The sequence below is a fragment of the Ruditapes philippinarum genome, unplaced genomic scaffold (assembly GCF_026571515.1).
Source record: "Ruditapes philippinarum isolate M1 unplaced genomic scaffold, ASM2657151v2 ctg299_1_1_1_1, whole genome shotgun sequence".
Classification (NCBI taxonomy): domain Eukaryota; kingdom Metazoa; phylum Mollusca; class Bivalvia; order Venerida; family Veneridae; genus Ruditapes; species Ruditapes philippinarum.
The window spans coordinates 159,110-175,133 of NW_026858411.1; the positions used below are offsets into that span (position 1 = coordinate 159,110).

The 16,024-nt window shown below is 31.0% G+C and overlaps 3 protein-coding genes across 3 annotated transcripts; all 3 read right to left on the bottom strand.

Annotated features, from left to right (window-relative positions):
• Nucleotides 1–477: 477 nt before the first annotated feature.
• On the bottom strand, nucleotides 478–2,981 carry LOC132753118 (sarcoplasmic calcium-binding protein-like). Its single transcript, XM_060743544.1, has 4 exons — nucleotides 2,961–2,981; nucleotides 2,462–2,571; nucleotides 1,887–2,130; nucleotides 478–783 (listed from the first exon to the last, which is right to left on the bottom strand). Exons 1-4 carry the CDS (start codon nucleotides 2,979–2,981, stop codon nucleotides 478–480), a joined length of 681 nt encoding a protein of 226 aa, XP_060599527.1.
• A 1,994-nt stretch (nucleotides 2,982–4,975) lies between these two features.
• LOC132753114 (sarcoplasmic calcium-binding protein-like) lies at nucleotides 4,976–9,519 on the bottom strand. The gene is made up of 4 exons (XM_060743539.1): nucleotides 9,061–9,519; nucleotides 8,298–8,335; nucleotides 6,400–6,497; nucleotides 4,976–5,794 (listed from the first exon to the last, which is right to left on the bottom strand). Exons 1-4 carry the CDS (start codon nucleotides 9,113–9,115, stop codon nucleotides 5,356–5,358), a joined length of 630 nt encoding a protein of 209 aa, XP_060599522.1. The 5' UTR covers nucleotides 9,116–9,519; the 3' UTR covers nucleotides 4,976–5,355.
• Nucleotides 9,520–12,779: 3,260 nt separating this feature from the next.
• LOC132753115 (sarcoplasmic calcium-binding protein-like) lies at nucleotides 12,780–15,938 on the bottom strand. The gene is made up of 4 exons (XM_060743540.1): nucleotides 15,854–15,938; nucleotides 15,412–15,449; nucleotides 13,866–13,963; nucleotides 12,780–13,220 (listed from the first exon to the last, which is right to left on the bottom strand). Exons 2-4 carry the CDS (start codon nucleotides 15,433–15,435, stop codon nucleotides 12,782–12,784), a joined length of 561 nt encoding a protein of 186 aa, XP_060599523.1. The 5' UTR covers nucleotides 15,436–15,449; nucleotides 15,854–15,938; the 3' UTR covers nucleotides 12,780–12,781.
• Nucleotides 15,939–16,024: the final 86 nt, after the last annotated feature.

The window sequence follows — 16,024 nt, forward strand, 5'->3', positions numbered from 1 at the left end:
TGTTCGATTTGATATTGTATGCATATTTCTTAAAGATCAACCATGTTTTTTTCGTTTTAAAATGCGAATGATGCTTGTGAAATTCAAAGCACAAGTATAGTTTAAAGATGATCAAATTTTATATTTTCTAAGCACTAATTCGTGCATTATTGAAAAAGTATTTAACACTCTAACAACCAGTATATAATGATAACTCAGTGCCATGTATTTATTTTCAAAAGTTATTGTAACTCATGAACCTTTGTGAAACTTGTATGTCTTTAATATTTCTTCAAAGTTTTGGATATTGTTACACGATGAACTAAAAATGTAGAAAAATGTATTTATTTCACAAACAAACCAATAATAGTTAAAATAATTCAATCAAAGTTAATTTCAAAATTATTTTTTCTATAATTCATACTGTTGTGTCTGTAGCAGTGTGTTGTGCAGTCGCCTTTATGGGACCATGGCAGTGATGAAAGGGATGTATCAGCTTTAGAAGACACCTGCTTCAAATGCATCTTTGATAATATCCTTTTGCGAATTGTCTTCGCATGTTAGAAATGTTACCCATGTATCTACTATTTTTTTAATAGGAATATTTCCATTTTCTGGTTCGTAAGAGTTGAAGAAATCTTTATTTAGTTGTACTCTTTCAAAGCCACCTAACCTTAAACCGTTTAAAAAATCTTCTTCATCTATCATGCCATCACTGTTAATGTCTATAGTATCATAAATCTTCTGGCATAGTGCCTTTATCCTTACAGCTGTATGGTCTTTATGAGTTTTACCTAGTTCAGACTAGCAATAATTATCATTTATTTCTCAGCTGGTCCTTTGTATTCAATTTTTATATTGTGTAAGTGTGTTTGATGAACACATTGTAAGTTATAACGGCTCTGTAAATGTAATATGGCCAGTTTTCAGCTTTATTGGTGGAGAGAACCTCGTGTGTTCATACGTGCTTATTTCAGACATAAGCGGGCACATGGGTTAATGTTTAGTAGCAGGAATAATAAAATCAGTCATATTTTGCGGTTCGGATCGGAATATCCGTCCCGAGGTGACCCGCCATTTGTGCGGTAACGAGGCTTGATAAAGATTAAGATAAATTCTTTATTTTTAATTTCAATGGAAATTTATATCATTACAACCGTAACTACTTTCTTACAACAGCGTATGATTTACAACTTCATTCATAACGGTAAAATGACGTCATCCTAAGCGTGCCATTGTACAGCACGCGAATCATCTGGCACCCCCCATGCCAGATGAAATTTCCGGCCTGGGTAAAGCTCACGGAAACGCCAGTCTGATATGCAAGAAAGCTTCATCTGATGACAGAATCCAATCCAAACATACAGCTTTTAACACATTGTAGATACGGTTTACTCACACAACAGTTGTGACTGTTTAATAGGGCGGTAACGAAAACCATGTCGGACTTAACAATATGCAATAGAAGAACCTTCCTTACCCAATGTCTTGAATATTTCTTCAAAGATTTGGATATTGTTACACGATGAACTAAAAATGTACAAAATGTATTTATTTCACAAACAAACCAATAATAATTAAAATAATTCAATCAAAGTTAATTTCAAAATTATTTTTTTCTATAATTCATACTGTTGTGTCTGTAGCAGTGTGTTGTGCAGTCGCTTTTATGGGACCATGGCAGTGATGAAAGGGATGTATCAGCTTTAGAAGACACCTGCTTCAAATGCATCTTTGATAATATCCTTTTGCGAATTGTTTTCGCATGTTAGAAATGTTACCCATGTATTTACTATTTTTTTAATGGGAATATTTCCATTTTCTGGTTCGTAAGAGTTGAAGAAATCTTTATTTAGTTGTACTCTTTCAAAGCCACCTTATCTTAAACCGTTTAAAAATTCTTCTACATTTATCATGCCATCATTGTTTATGTCTATAGTAACATAAATCTTCTGGCATAGTGCCTTAATCGTTTTAGCGTATTTCCCTTTGTCTTTCTTGTAATCGGCGCTTTGTTTTTCAACAAACTCTTGTTCTGTGATAGGGCCTGGTTTGCCACGAAATATAAATACATTCCACCATTTGTCCAATTTCCCGATGATGTCTTTTTTCTTCTCCTTGCCAAAATGATGGAGGCGCACAAATTTTTCTCTGTAATTTACAATAATATTTTGCGTTTATTTGAAACATGTCTTTAATTTGGTCATGGTTTTAAGGATATTATATATACTTTGAATAACATTTTTTTATTTGGAAAAAAAGAAGTAAAATTTAGACTGTAATATTTCTGGCTAGAGAAAGTGAAAAAAAGTTTAAAAACCTGTGAAGAAGAAAAATGGGACCAAGACTGATCTAAAAAAAATATTAATCTCAAACGACTCGAGTACCTAGTTAAGCTATTATAGCTATTGGGATCAAAGGACCAGGAAAATATTGCACACATGCATGCTTTTGGAAGATCGGTATGTTAAAAAAATCTTACTTTTCCCTGGACACGAACTTTCGTGTAAGAACTCCATCTTTTGCTCCAAGGGCTTTAAACCAAATCTTCCACTTTAATATTAGATAATCGTTTGCCAGCTTTCTACGCAACTGAAGGTTAAAAATTAAGTTAAACTGTTGTCAAAAAGGATTATACATTTTGGCAAAATATGTATACAAGTCCAGATTGTAATATTACAGAAGATATATGGTAAAACATGTTTCGTTATTTGTTTTCCGTATGAAGAATCCAGTTTTGTATTGCTGTCCTCGTGCTCGTGCGATGTCCTCAGTCAATTAAGTTTTAGTATATTATGAAACTATCGAGGCCGTTATAGCATTAAACTGTTTTAATTGGCTCCCCTAGTCACGCATCTTAAAACGCATTAAACCATCTACAATAAACATCCTCATCATAATACTCAGTCGATTCAAACAAATCTATATAAATATCATCTGTTATCATACCATCTACAGTCAGAGTCAAATAAATTACATACAAGTTTCTCGTTTTCCCTCATTCTTTTGACAAACATTTCTTTAACTGAGTCATATGCCTTTCTCAGGTACCCAACAAATTAGGATTTCATGAGATGTGACTGCTTTTGGAATGAAAATACATGTAGAAGTAAAATGGGCCTAAATGATCAAATATATCGTTAATTGTTGGACTATAGTTATACTCTTATTTAAAAGTATATTGTTACTGACATAACCCTTCGAATGACAGAGTAAATGGACCTTTACGATAAACTGATTTTAATGAGAATTACATAAGGCTTGCCTTAATATGTTAAATATTCTTACAGCTGTATGGTCTTTATGAGTTTAACGTAGTTCGAACTAGCAATAATTATAATTTATTTCTCAGCTGGTCCTTTGTATTTCAATTTTTATATTGTTAAGTGTGTTTGATGAACACAATGTAAGTTATAACGGCTCTGTAAATGTCATATGTACAGTTTTCAGCTTTACTGGCGTAGAGAACCTCGTGTGTTCCTACGTGCATTATTTCAGACATAGACGGGCACATTAGTTAATGTTAAGTAGCAAGAAAGCGTCATCTGATGACAGAATCCAATTCAAACACAGAACGGTTAGAAGCAGAGACTTGAAGCCATTTGGAAAAAGAGCGATATATTATCCGTTTATATTTTGTCCCATGATAAAGATATAAACTTAAAATGAGAAACAGAAGCTCTGGAAGGTTTGATTACCCTAAAGCATGTTTAACCGTAAATGTCACGGAACGAATATGTAACACGAGTCAAAATGTTAAAACTATCATGAATGATACGTTTGTGTCATTGAATACGGTACGTGTAGTTTCGACAAAGACTCATTGTGACATGTCTTTGTTAACTAACTTGTAGGAATTTTGATATTCATATTTCGAGTATCAGATTTTATTCAACTGCCGTCACCTATGAAAAATAAGATGAATGTGTCTGTATGTTTGTTTTTACTATAATTGTATAATTGTTTCTATTCTTAGTATGCATTATGTTTTATTCGGTTTCATGATGTGGTTGAAAACGTCATAAGAAAAAATCATTTAATTCCGAGTACTGAGAACAATTACAATGTTTTGAAACATGAAAATATATTGGTAATGCGATATGCAGTATTTGGTTTATACTATTCATATCTGACGGCATACGACATGATAAGCAAATCTTATTTTAGCACATTGTAGATATTGTTTACTCACACAATAGTCGTAAATGTTTAATAGGGCGGTAATGTTTATTCGATTAGTAGGAAATATAAACTCATTTAAGTTTGTTCAACATGTTCAGAGATTGAAATTGGCACACTACTATGTCACTGACTTTTTTAAGTTCTTTTGTTAATTAAAGTTGCTGCATTTTATAATTGTTGCGTTGGTGATAACTATTCAAAATTATATATATAATTTGTCCATTTACAACATAAAACAACGTATGATGTAATGCAAATGACATGAGACATGAGCCAACAAATAAGGCATTGACTGACATACACGAGACACGATATAATCCAGACCATTTGAGACATGATATAACCAATATGAGCTAAACCAAATCACATGCAATTAAAACCAGTAGATATATAAATCAACCGATATAAGTTGTAAATAAAACTAACATCATACAAGATGAAACCCACATCTAACCAACATCACACATATTCCAAAGCACATGACTCGTGCAAATGATGTTTTTGTTTCAATATGACTGAACAAGCTATTCTTATCAAACAGTATTCTTAGAATAATTATGCTAATATGTTCATGTACTATGTCTGCTTAGAAGGTAATTCAAATAGGCTGGAATATCTATAATTGCATTGAAACTAAGGTGTCTGTGTTCAAACCTAAAAAGAGTCAACTTTTTAATAAAAAAATCGGCATTACAATTTTAGTCAAACATGGTTGCAAGTAAAAAAATGCTGCATTCCATGTTATTCAATCCAGATATTGTTTGTAGCAAAATAAGGAATTGTTTTATAACAAATGAGCACAGAACATAGTACATAAATTTCGAGTGGCAAAAGTGAAATGTCTGGCAAACTTTATTTTGGTTCCATATTCGAACAGCATTAAATATTTCATGAAATCAGTGTCTTCGTGAGTTATGGAAAAAAAATGAAAAAAGAAACTATCAAACTGATAACGATATAATCAATAAGTTACTGAGCTTAAATATAATGTGTTTATTATTTTTGTTGGTATCATTTACCTTCATTGACTTAACATTGTTTTACATGTACTTGCAACTATTGATAAGTTCACAATGATAAGTGTTTCAACTTTAAGAAGGTATCTTGGTGTCCTTGTTTTAGAAATTGAGAAAACTCGATCCACATTTAACTTAATTATAATTATTCGCTTCTTATTTTTCAGCTTCCGGATCATTAGACTCCGAATTCAATCGCAGATTTAACGAGATCCGGTTTAGTGCTGTCCTCCAACGTCAAAAGTGTTACCCATGAATCAGTCATCACCGATATTGGAACCTTGTCGTCAATTGGATGGTAGTCCTCGAAGAACTTTTCATCCAATGGGCTGTTATTGTGACCGCCAGTCTTCAAAATGACCTCAAATTCTTCCTTTGTGATACTTCCATCATTGTTAGTATCAACAATGTTACCAATCATATTATTGCACGTATACATCATCTTTCTAAACACCTTTTTATCTGTCTCCCATTTGTTGCTCATCCCCTCTATGAAATCAGATTCGGTCAGTTCAGATTTTCCAAAGAGAACACATTCAGTCCACCATTTTCCAAACTGATTCAGAATTGTCTTTTTTTCGGCATCACTTAGATGATTTAAGTTGCTAAACCTTGACCTGTTTTGGGAGAAGAAAACAAAACATGTCATGTTTGAAATGATCTACATACTAAATAAATCACAATTATAAGAATACGATAAACCCTTCACTCGTTGTAGTGTTATTACATTTGTTTATTCCCAATATTTAGAAATTCCCATGCTTGAGTATATTGTATTTGTAGGTACATTTATTCTTTATTAATATGAATAAAACACGCACTTACATTTCATCGTATTAATTTAAAATGTTTTCCAGAAAACCGAATAAAACCCACGCTTTTGTATACTTAAATGTGTTTTTCGTCTTTATTTCATTATAATAATAAAATCTTTCTTTTTGTATACATGTATTTGTTTAGAATTTTAAATATAATTGATTGTTCCCCTTATCATGACATAAAACTACACAAATTCCATACTACTCGATTTAATAATAAGATATAAGATTTAAGATAAGTCACGAATAATAACATTTAATGAGATCGAATTTGCAAAACACACTTTTATGCAATAGAAAGAAAAAGAATAAACAATCATCTAAAAATCTCATAGTTTCCAGTATCCTAGCTACTAGAAAGTTTATGTGCTTTGGTAAAAAGAATATAATAACTGTGAAATAACCTTTGCAGATCGCCATCGCTAAAGTCGACTTTACCATCCTCATTAATATCAAACCACGTGTACAATAATTTCCATTTAGATACTAGAAAATCTAACGCCTGAAATTAAAATACAGTTTGACTCGTATATTTACACGCAAGCAATTTGTATAACTTAGTGTTTTAAGAGTAAAAACTAGGCTTAGCAAATATTGTTTTTTACAGAAAATAACGTATCTCGTATCATAGTATGATGCCGATGGATTTGACAACGAGAACTAGCAACAAATACAATAAGGTTGTGCCAAAAGTATAGTGTACGCTTTGTCTGTTCAAAAGTCTCAAAATACTTAGAATAGTTCAGGTAATTGGTTGTTATAAAGTTCCAATTTGTTGCTTTCTCAAAAAATGATTATTTATAAAAAATATATTCTTTAACTTTAATCCATTTCAATAGAATTATAGATATGGATAGTTAATGAACTTACGTCATTATATCATTTACATGTACTAGAAATAAAGAAATTGCAAAACTTACCTTAATTTAAAATCGTTTCCCAGGTTTCATAATGAAAGAAGTACATATTAATTATTATATTATATTGATAATTTTGATGACTAACAACAAAAGCTACCTGCTATTAACTGTTATGGTATGTTGCTCAGATAGAAGCGAATAAGGTGTTTGATACATTCACGACCGCGAGCTCAATATGGTCTCCAAACAATACAGCTCGGAAGAATCGTTATATATTGATAGAAATATGTCAATGAATTCCTTCTTTGTGATGAATGCGGAAATATCTATAACTGAATTCTTTTAAAGAATTTCAAGTCGTTAACAACTTTTTAGGTTTAGCATCTTAGGCTTTTTTTAGAAATTTTATCATGCTGTTTTCTTTTATTCTTATCCAATTTTCAATCCTGATCTTTATATTTTGATTAAATTCTTAACTGAAATACATGAATAGAGATACATCTGTCATAAATCGTCTCAAGCGTCGCAATAATAAGCATGTATCGTATCAAGCATTGCAAAAATTGCCATGTGCATGTACATTGTCAAGCTTCGCGATATAGTTGTCATGCGTCGTATCAAGCATCGTGAAATTGGCATGTATTGTATCAAGCATCACTATAATTATCATGTATTGTATCAAGCATCGCGAAAATTATCATGAATTGTATTAAGCATCGCTATAATTATCATGTATTGTATCAATCGTCTATATAATTATCATGCATTTTATCATGCATCGCGAAATTTGCCATGAATTGCATCAAGCGTCGCTATAAATCTCATGTATAATATCAAGTTTCGCGAAAATTGTCACGTGTTGTATCGTCATGTACCGTATCAAACATCGCTATAATTATCATGTATTGCATCAAGCATCGCGAAAATTATCATGAGTTGTATTCTGCATCGCAAAATTATGTCATATATTGTATCAAGCATTGCGAAAATTGTAATGTTTATTGTCAAGCATCGCGGTAATTGTCATTTATGGCATCAAGTGTCGCTTTTAGGGCCATGTTTCGTATCAAGCATTTGTGAATATTGTCATGTTTATTGTCAAGAGTCGCGATAGTTGTCATTTCAAGCCAAACGGCATTTTGCCAGGTAATGTATCACCGGATTCGTGTTACGTGTTATGTGTGGACATCCAAATGAAACTTATTATACTTAAGATGGAACCAACCTGATTTCGTACATATTTTACATATGAGAATGTAATGATTAGTAAAAATATGTGACACCTTATAGATGGTAAGCATATTTATCTAATTGTGCTGATTCGAATGTTAGTTACAATAACAAAAGTTCTGTCACAGTCACACAAACATTTTACACTGATTTTGTCTCAATAATGGCAAGGAAACAATATGTCTTCTGAACAAAGAATAATATACAATTACCTTGTTAGACATTTTTCCTGGCTTGGAAGCAACTTCATCTGTTACAATTGAGAAATGAAAAAGTGAGAGAATTATAGTTAAGTACTTCAGTACTTAGATAATAATTAAGATAAAAATGTGCGTAAAGCATTTGGTGAAAATGAAATTAAATTCGTTTGAAAAACAGTCCATGTAAAACTTGTGTAAAATATATCAAATGTAATGATCTCCCGTCAAAAACAATTATAGAAATAAAAAAAAACTTAAAAAGGAAATAAAATAAAAAAGAAGACTCCTTTTGTAAATTAATTTGCAACATATTTGAAACATTTATTTAAAAAATTATTAACATATTTGTACATAAAAACATAAAAGTATTAATCTTAAGATCTAAAATTATTTGTAGCATATTTACAACGTTATGAATAACAATAAAAATGCATGTGAAATAATATGCTAGTTGCCGAAGGCAATTAGTAGAAATGAAATTCACTTCCCTTGAGAAACAGACAGTATGATAAATTGTGTAAAATATACAAAAATTATCTCCCGTCAAAAAATGAAAACGTATAAAAACAGGAAGGAAAGAAGACTCTTATAGTAAATTTATTTGCAGCATATTTTGAAACATTCATTTAAAAAATATTTACATAGTTGTATGTAAAAGAATTAGTCTGAAGATTTTAAAACTTGTAAAAGCTTGACAAAAAAGTACTTGCGTTACAATGGTATACTGTGAAAACAACATAAGCTTTTACGAATATTTTACGAAACAATTACTTACCATTTAAGTTTAAAGCCAAGAAAAGATAAATCGTACTGTACAGTATAATCTGCATGACAGTGATTTTCCTCCTAAATAATTAACACAAGTGTAAACTAGCTCTGTAACGAGCTTATATTTTCTGTCTATATATACAGCATATTTTATGTTGGATTTTAATTAGTTAAGACATGTTTCTTTGTTTTCCAATTTAGTCACCTTTTGATGCAATATGTAATATTTATTTACCGGTAGATGTGGCATTTACTGGATAAATACATTTTAATCGATACTTTTGATCTTCCGTTAGTTTAAAGAAGTTTAATTCAAATAAGTTCCTTTCATCTTTATTGAAGAAATATTAAAACTTTAAAGCAAATTCGGCTTTCATGTTTAGAATGAGTATTAATAAATAGATTTCCTTCCTGTCGTATTGATTCCTATCAAGATTTACCGATTCATATATATTTTCGTATGTTACTCTGCAGCTGTGGATTATTTCCTTCAGAAACAGATAGAGAATAATGTATTGTATATATAAGGTAGTGTTTTAATATATTATTTTTCATGAGCAGACATAATCAAACCGAACCTTTTTATTTACTTTATTTTGCTGTTTAAATGTTTCTTAGCGATTTCCCCTTTTGGAAATTTTAATACTTTACAACACCCAATATCGAATGTCGTATGGCAGCTGTAATGAATTTGTGACAACTGTGAATAATCTTCACGAACTTCACATCTGTGTCATATGTTATTCTGCTCCTTCGAGTATTCTTTTATGATTAAATAATGCTTAAGCCGGTGCTAGGGAACGTGAGAGATGTAGCACTTTCACGTTACCTCTAATGAACGGGTTTAATCAAACCGAGTATGCAATTTTCATAACAAATGTGGTTTTTATTTGTTTAGGGGGATCTCACCATTTCAAGATTTTTTTTCATTATTTCTGCTTCACTTATGAATGTATAATACATGTATATAATCTACACTTGCACCTGTCATTTTACTACTTTATAAATGACAAAGAAGTAAAATAAGCTTTGAAATGATGTGTCCTTCGTTGTTTTACGTTGATTTTATCTTGATAAGTAACTTATTCTAACAGCTGCAAGCTGCATTCTATTCTCTTCATTGTTTGTTTCTAGTCACAATTCAAAGTTATTTGTCAGACAGATGTTCGGTTGTATTTTCATGTCATGTCCTATACTATATCATTTAAAACAAAATGGTTCTTGACAAATGTATATTGCAATATATAGTATAAAGAACCGGTGTTGTCATAATGTCCTCGTGCTTGTGCGATGTCATTAGATAAGTATGTTTTGATAGGCCGACATTGCAGTAAACTGTTTGAACTGGCTTCCCTAGTCATACATCTTAAAACCCATTAAACCATTTACAGTCAACATTCTGTCGATTCAAACAAATCTATATGATCATTATTTGATATCACACCATCTACATCAGCGTCAATTAAATTACATACAAGATTCTCGTTTTCCGACATTCTTTTGATAAACATTTCTTTAGTTGACTCAGGTGCCTTTCTCTGGTACTGAGCAAATTCGGATTTCGTGAGTTGTGACTGTTTAAGGAATGATCAAATATAAATGATCAAATATATCGTTAATTGTTGGACTTTAGATATAATCTTATTTTAAAAAATATTGTAACTGTCATAACCCTTCAAAGGAAACAGTAAATTGACCTTTACGATAAGCTGATTTTAATGAGATCGACATCTTTGATGCCTTAATATGTTAATTATTCTTACAGCTGTACGGTTTTCACGAGTTTTACGTAGTTGAAACTTGCAATGATTATAATTTATTTCTCAGCTGGCCGTCTGTATTTCCATTTTTATATTGTGTTAGTGTGTTTGATGGATATATTGTAATTCATTCCGGCCCTGTAAATGTAAATGGCAAGTTTTCAGCTTTACTGATGGAGAGAACCTCATGTTTCTCTTCGTGCATTGTTTCAGACATGAGCGGGCACATGGGTTAAAGTTAACTAGCAAGAAAGCTTCATCTGATGACAGAATCCAATCTAAACACACAGCGGTTAAGAGCAGAGACTTGAAGCCACTTGGCAATAGAGGGACAAATTTTCCGTTTATAATTATGTACCATGATACAGATATAAACATAAAATGATAACCAGAAGCTCTGGAAAGTTCGATAACACTAAGCATGTAAATGTCTCGGAACGAATGTGTGACAAATGAGAATACAAATCAACAAGGCAAGGCAACGTTCACAGAACGCATATCCCGACACAATCTAGCCGCACCAGCAGAGCACCCAGTAGACACTGGAAGAGAACACAGGGGCGGTGATATAGTTATATCTTTAAAGATATTTTGTGTCATTGAATATGGTACGTGTAATTTCGACAAAGACTTATTTGACATGCCTTTGATAACTAACTTGAAGGAATTTCGATATTTCTATTTCGAGAATCACATTTTATTCAACTACCATCACCTACATAAAATTACCTTAATTGCTTCGTTTGTTTTGCTATAATTGTATTGTGTTTTGTTTTATTTTAAATATGCTTTATGTTTTATTTAGTTACATGATTTGTTTAAAAGAACAAACATTTAAATACAAATACTGAGAACAATAATATTGTTTTGAAACACTAAAATATATAGTGAATGAGATATTCATATTGAAGTTTTGTCGTAAATTAAGATTATATACAGAAATTTCACATAAATTTCACAAGTTACTGATATTAAAGTGCTAAAACTGAGCAGGATATTCCAATATTATTCAAATTAAAAATACTTGAAGAACTGTATCGTTTCCACGGGCATTGCAATTTTCAAAAAGTGAATGTAATAACATGGCTTTCTGCAGCCATTAATGAAATTTATTCCATAAGATCTCAGATCGATCTCACTTCTTTGTGATCAGCATACAAAATTTATGGCTACATATATTTATACTTTCATTACATATTTGTAACCTATTAACTTACATAAGGGCTACGTTCATCATCGTTTTATAATTTTTGTTTCAATATGACTGAAAAAGCTATTCTAAGCAAACAGTATATTTAAACATAATGTGATACTAGTATCTGATTTATTATGCTAATATGTTTATGTACTACTTCTGCTTATAAGGATTCAAATCAGGCTAGTATTACTTCAACTGCATTGAAACTGAGGTTTCTGTGTTCAATCCTAAAAAGAGTCGACGTTTTAATAAAGAAACCGGCATTGCTGTTTAAGCTGAACATTGTTGGAAGTTAAAAAATGCTGTACACCATGTAATTCAATCCAGATATCGTTTGTAGCAAACAAAATAAAGAATTGTTTTATAACATATGAGCAAAGAACATAGTACATAAATTTCGAGTGGCAAAAGTGAAAAGTCTGGCAAACTTTATTTTGGTTCCATATTTGAACAGCATTAAACATTTTATGAAATCAGTGTCTTCGTGAATTTTGGAAAACTAAAACAAAAAAACTATCAAACTGATAACGATATAATCAATAAGCTACGGAGCTTAAATATAATGTGTTTATTATTTTTATTGGTATCATTCACCTTCATTGACTTAACATTCCATTGTTTTACATGTACTTGCAACTATTGATAGTTCGCAATGATAAGTGATTCAATTTTAAGAAGGTATCTTGGTGTCCTTGTTTTAGAAATTTAGAAAAAAAGATCCACTTTTAAATTAATTATAATTATTCGCTGGCTTTTTCACCTTCCGGAACTTAGACTCCGAATTCAATCGCAGATTTAACGAGATCCGGTTTAGTGCTGTCCTCGCACGTCAAAAGTGTTACCCATGAATCAGCCATCACCCTTATTGGAACCTTGCCGTCAATTGGATGGTAGTCCTCGAAGAATTTTTCATCCATTGGGTTGTTGTTGTGACCGCCAGACTTCAAAATGACACTGAATTCTTCCTTTGTGATACTTCCATCATTGTTAGTATCAACAATGTTACCAATCATATCATGGCACGTATACATCATCTTTACAAACACATTTTTATTTGTCTTCCATTTGTTGCTCATCAGCTCTATGAAATCAGATTCTGTCAGTTCAGATTTTCCAAAGAGAAGACATTCAGTCCACCATTTTCCAAACTGATTCAGAAGTGTCTTTTTTTCGTCATCACCTAGATGATTTAAGGTAATAAACCTAGACCTGTTTGGGAGGAGAAAGCAACGTGTCGTGTGTGAAATTATCTACATATTGAATAAATCACAGTTAAGTCATTCACTTATAATCTTTGTAGTGTTATTACAAGTGTTTATTGTCAATACTTGAGAGAAAAAACACGATTGGGTATATCGTCTTTAAAGGTGCATTTATTCTTCATTAATATCATGAATAAAACACGTACTTCAGTTTTATCGTATTATAATGTATTTCAGATAATCGAATAAAACCCACGCCTTTGTATATTTAAAAGTGTTTTTCGTATTTATATTACATGTATTTAAATAAAATATTTGCTTTTGTATATTGGTTAAGAAATTCTCCCTGATAATGAAATAAATAACTGACCGGCTTTTGTATATTTGTTTGTTCCCCTAATCATGAAATAAAAAATAATGACGAAAAATCGATCTTATTCAATTTTTTATTTGATTAGATAAATCACGAATAATATCATTTAATGAGATCAAATTTGCGAAACATACTTTTATGCAAGTTTGTATTTCAAAAGAAAGAAAAGGAACAAACAATCAACCAAAAAAATCTGATAATTTGCAGTATCCTAGCTACTCGAAAGTTTATTTTCTTTAAAATTTATTTATTTAAAGATTATAATAACTGTGAAATAACCTTTGCAGATCGCCATCGCCAAAGTCGACTTTACCATCTTCATTAATATCAAACCACGAGTACCATAATTTCCATTTAGATACTAGAAAATCCAAAGCCTGAAATGGAAATACAATTTGACTCGTATATTTAAACGCAGACAATTTGTATAACTTAGTAAGTGTTTTAAGAGTTAAAATTAGACATATTCGGTAACTTTAGCAAATATTGTTTATTTGTTGTTTTTTTTCCAGAAAAATAACTTATCTCGTATCATCGTATGATGCCGATGGATTTAACAACGAGAACTCGCTACAAATACAATAAAGTTGTGCCAAAAGTATAGTGGCCGCTTTGTCTGTTCAAAAGTCTCAAAATACTTAGAATAGTTCAGGTAATTGGTTGTTATAAAGTTCCAATTTGTTGCTTTCTCAAAAAATGATTATTTATAAAAAAAATATGAACTTTAACTTAAATGGATTTTCTATAGAATTAGAGATGTGGATAGTTAATGAACCTACGTCATTATATCGTTCACATTTACTAGAAAAATACTACAAATTGCAAAACTTACCTTCATTTAAAATCTGTCCCATGTTTCATAATTCGACTTTGTATTGAGAGGACTACATGTATATTATGATATCATATTGATAAATATATTATTATATGATGATATATTACAAAAACTTACAGCTATTAAATGTTAAAATAGAGAAAAACGGAATCCCTAATGAAAGCTCATCACGGCAAAATTGAAATGTTGCAGGCTCGGTTTGATTGAGCCTGTTCATGGACGGTACTGCCACGTGTGCACTACCGTCCACGCCCACTAGCACCGGCTGAAGCAGAATTCAACATTAAAACACGAAAATTGTTAAATTTTGAATTTAGAAACATCCGCAGATGTGTTCATACATCGGCTATCATAGAACATACAATGTGACACAGTAGAGCCATTCCATAAAAAAGCTGCGTATGGCCCCCAATTAAAAACCGCCATTAAAAACAAATATGTAAAACAATGAGCGGAACTAAATAAAATGGAATTTTGAAAGGGGATCTGAGGTTATGAAGCCTGCATATCACAGACAAGTGTGATATTGCTTAGATGAAAGCAAATATGGTGTTTGACACATTCACGACCGCGAGCTCAGTATGGTCTCCAAATAAAACAGCTCGGAAGAATCGTTATATTCTACGAAAAACGGTTTCAATGAATTCCTACTTAGTGATGAAAGTGGAAGTACCTATAACTGAATTCTTTTAAAAAAATTCAAGTCATAATTATCTTATAGGTTTTGCTTATTATCTTATAAGTTTTCATATAGATATTTTATCATGCTTTTATTCTTATCTAATTTTAAATCCTGATCTACATATTTTGATTAATAAAAATGATATTAACCATATTTATCTAATTGTGCTGATTCAAATGTTAGTTACAATAACAAAAGTACTGTCACAATCATACAATCATTTTACAGTGATTTTGTCTCAATAATGGCGAAGTAGTATTGGGAAGGAAACAATATGTCTTCGTGAACAAATAAAAATATACAATTACCTTGTTAGAATTTGTTCCGGGCATAGAAGCAGCTTCCTCTGTTACAATTGAGAAATGAAAATGTGAAAGGATTAAGGTTAAGTACTTCAGAACTTCACAATGTCTTAGATAATAATCAAAATACGTGTGAAATTATGCGTAAAGCATTTGGCGAAAATGGAATTCAATTAGTTGAAAACAGTCCATATAAAATGTTTGTAAAATATGTTAAATATATCGTATCTTCCGTCAAAAATTAAATGGTAATACGTATTAAGGAAGGGAAAATAATAAAAATAATACATGTACTCTTATAATTTGCAGCATATTTTGAAACATTCATTTAAAAATATTTACATATTTGTATATAAAGGAATTAGTCCTAAGATTTTAAAACTTGTAATAGTTTGACAAATAAAGTACTTATAAGCTTTCAAGAGTATTTTACGAAAAAATTACTTACCATTTAAACTTAAAGCCAATAAAAAAATAAATCGTACTGTACAGTATAATATGCATGACAGTGATTTTCCTGTAAACTAGCTCTGTAATAAGCTTATACTTTCCGTCTATATATGCAGCATATTTCATGTAGGATATAAATTAGTTAAGATATGTTTGTTTGTTTTCCAAT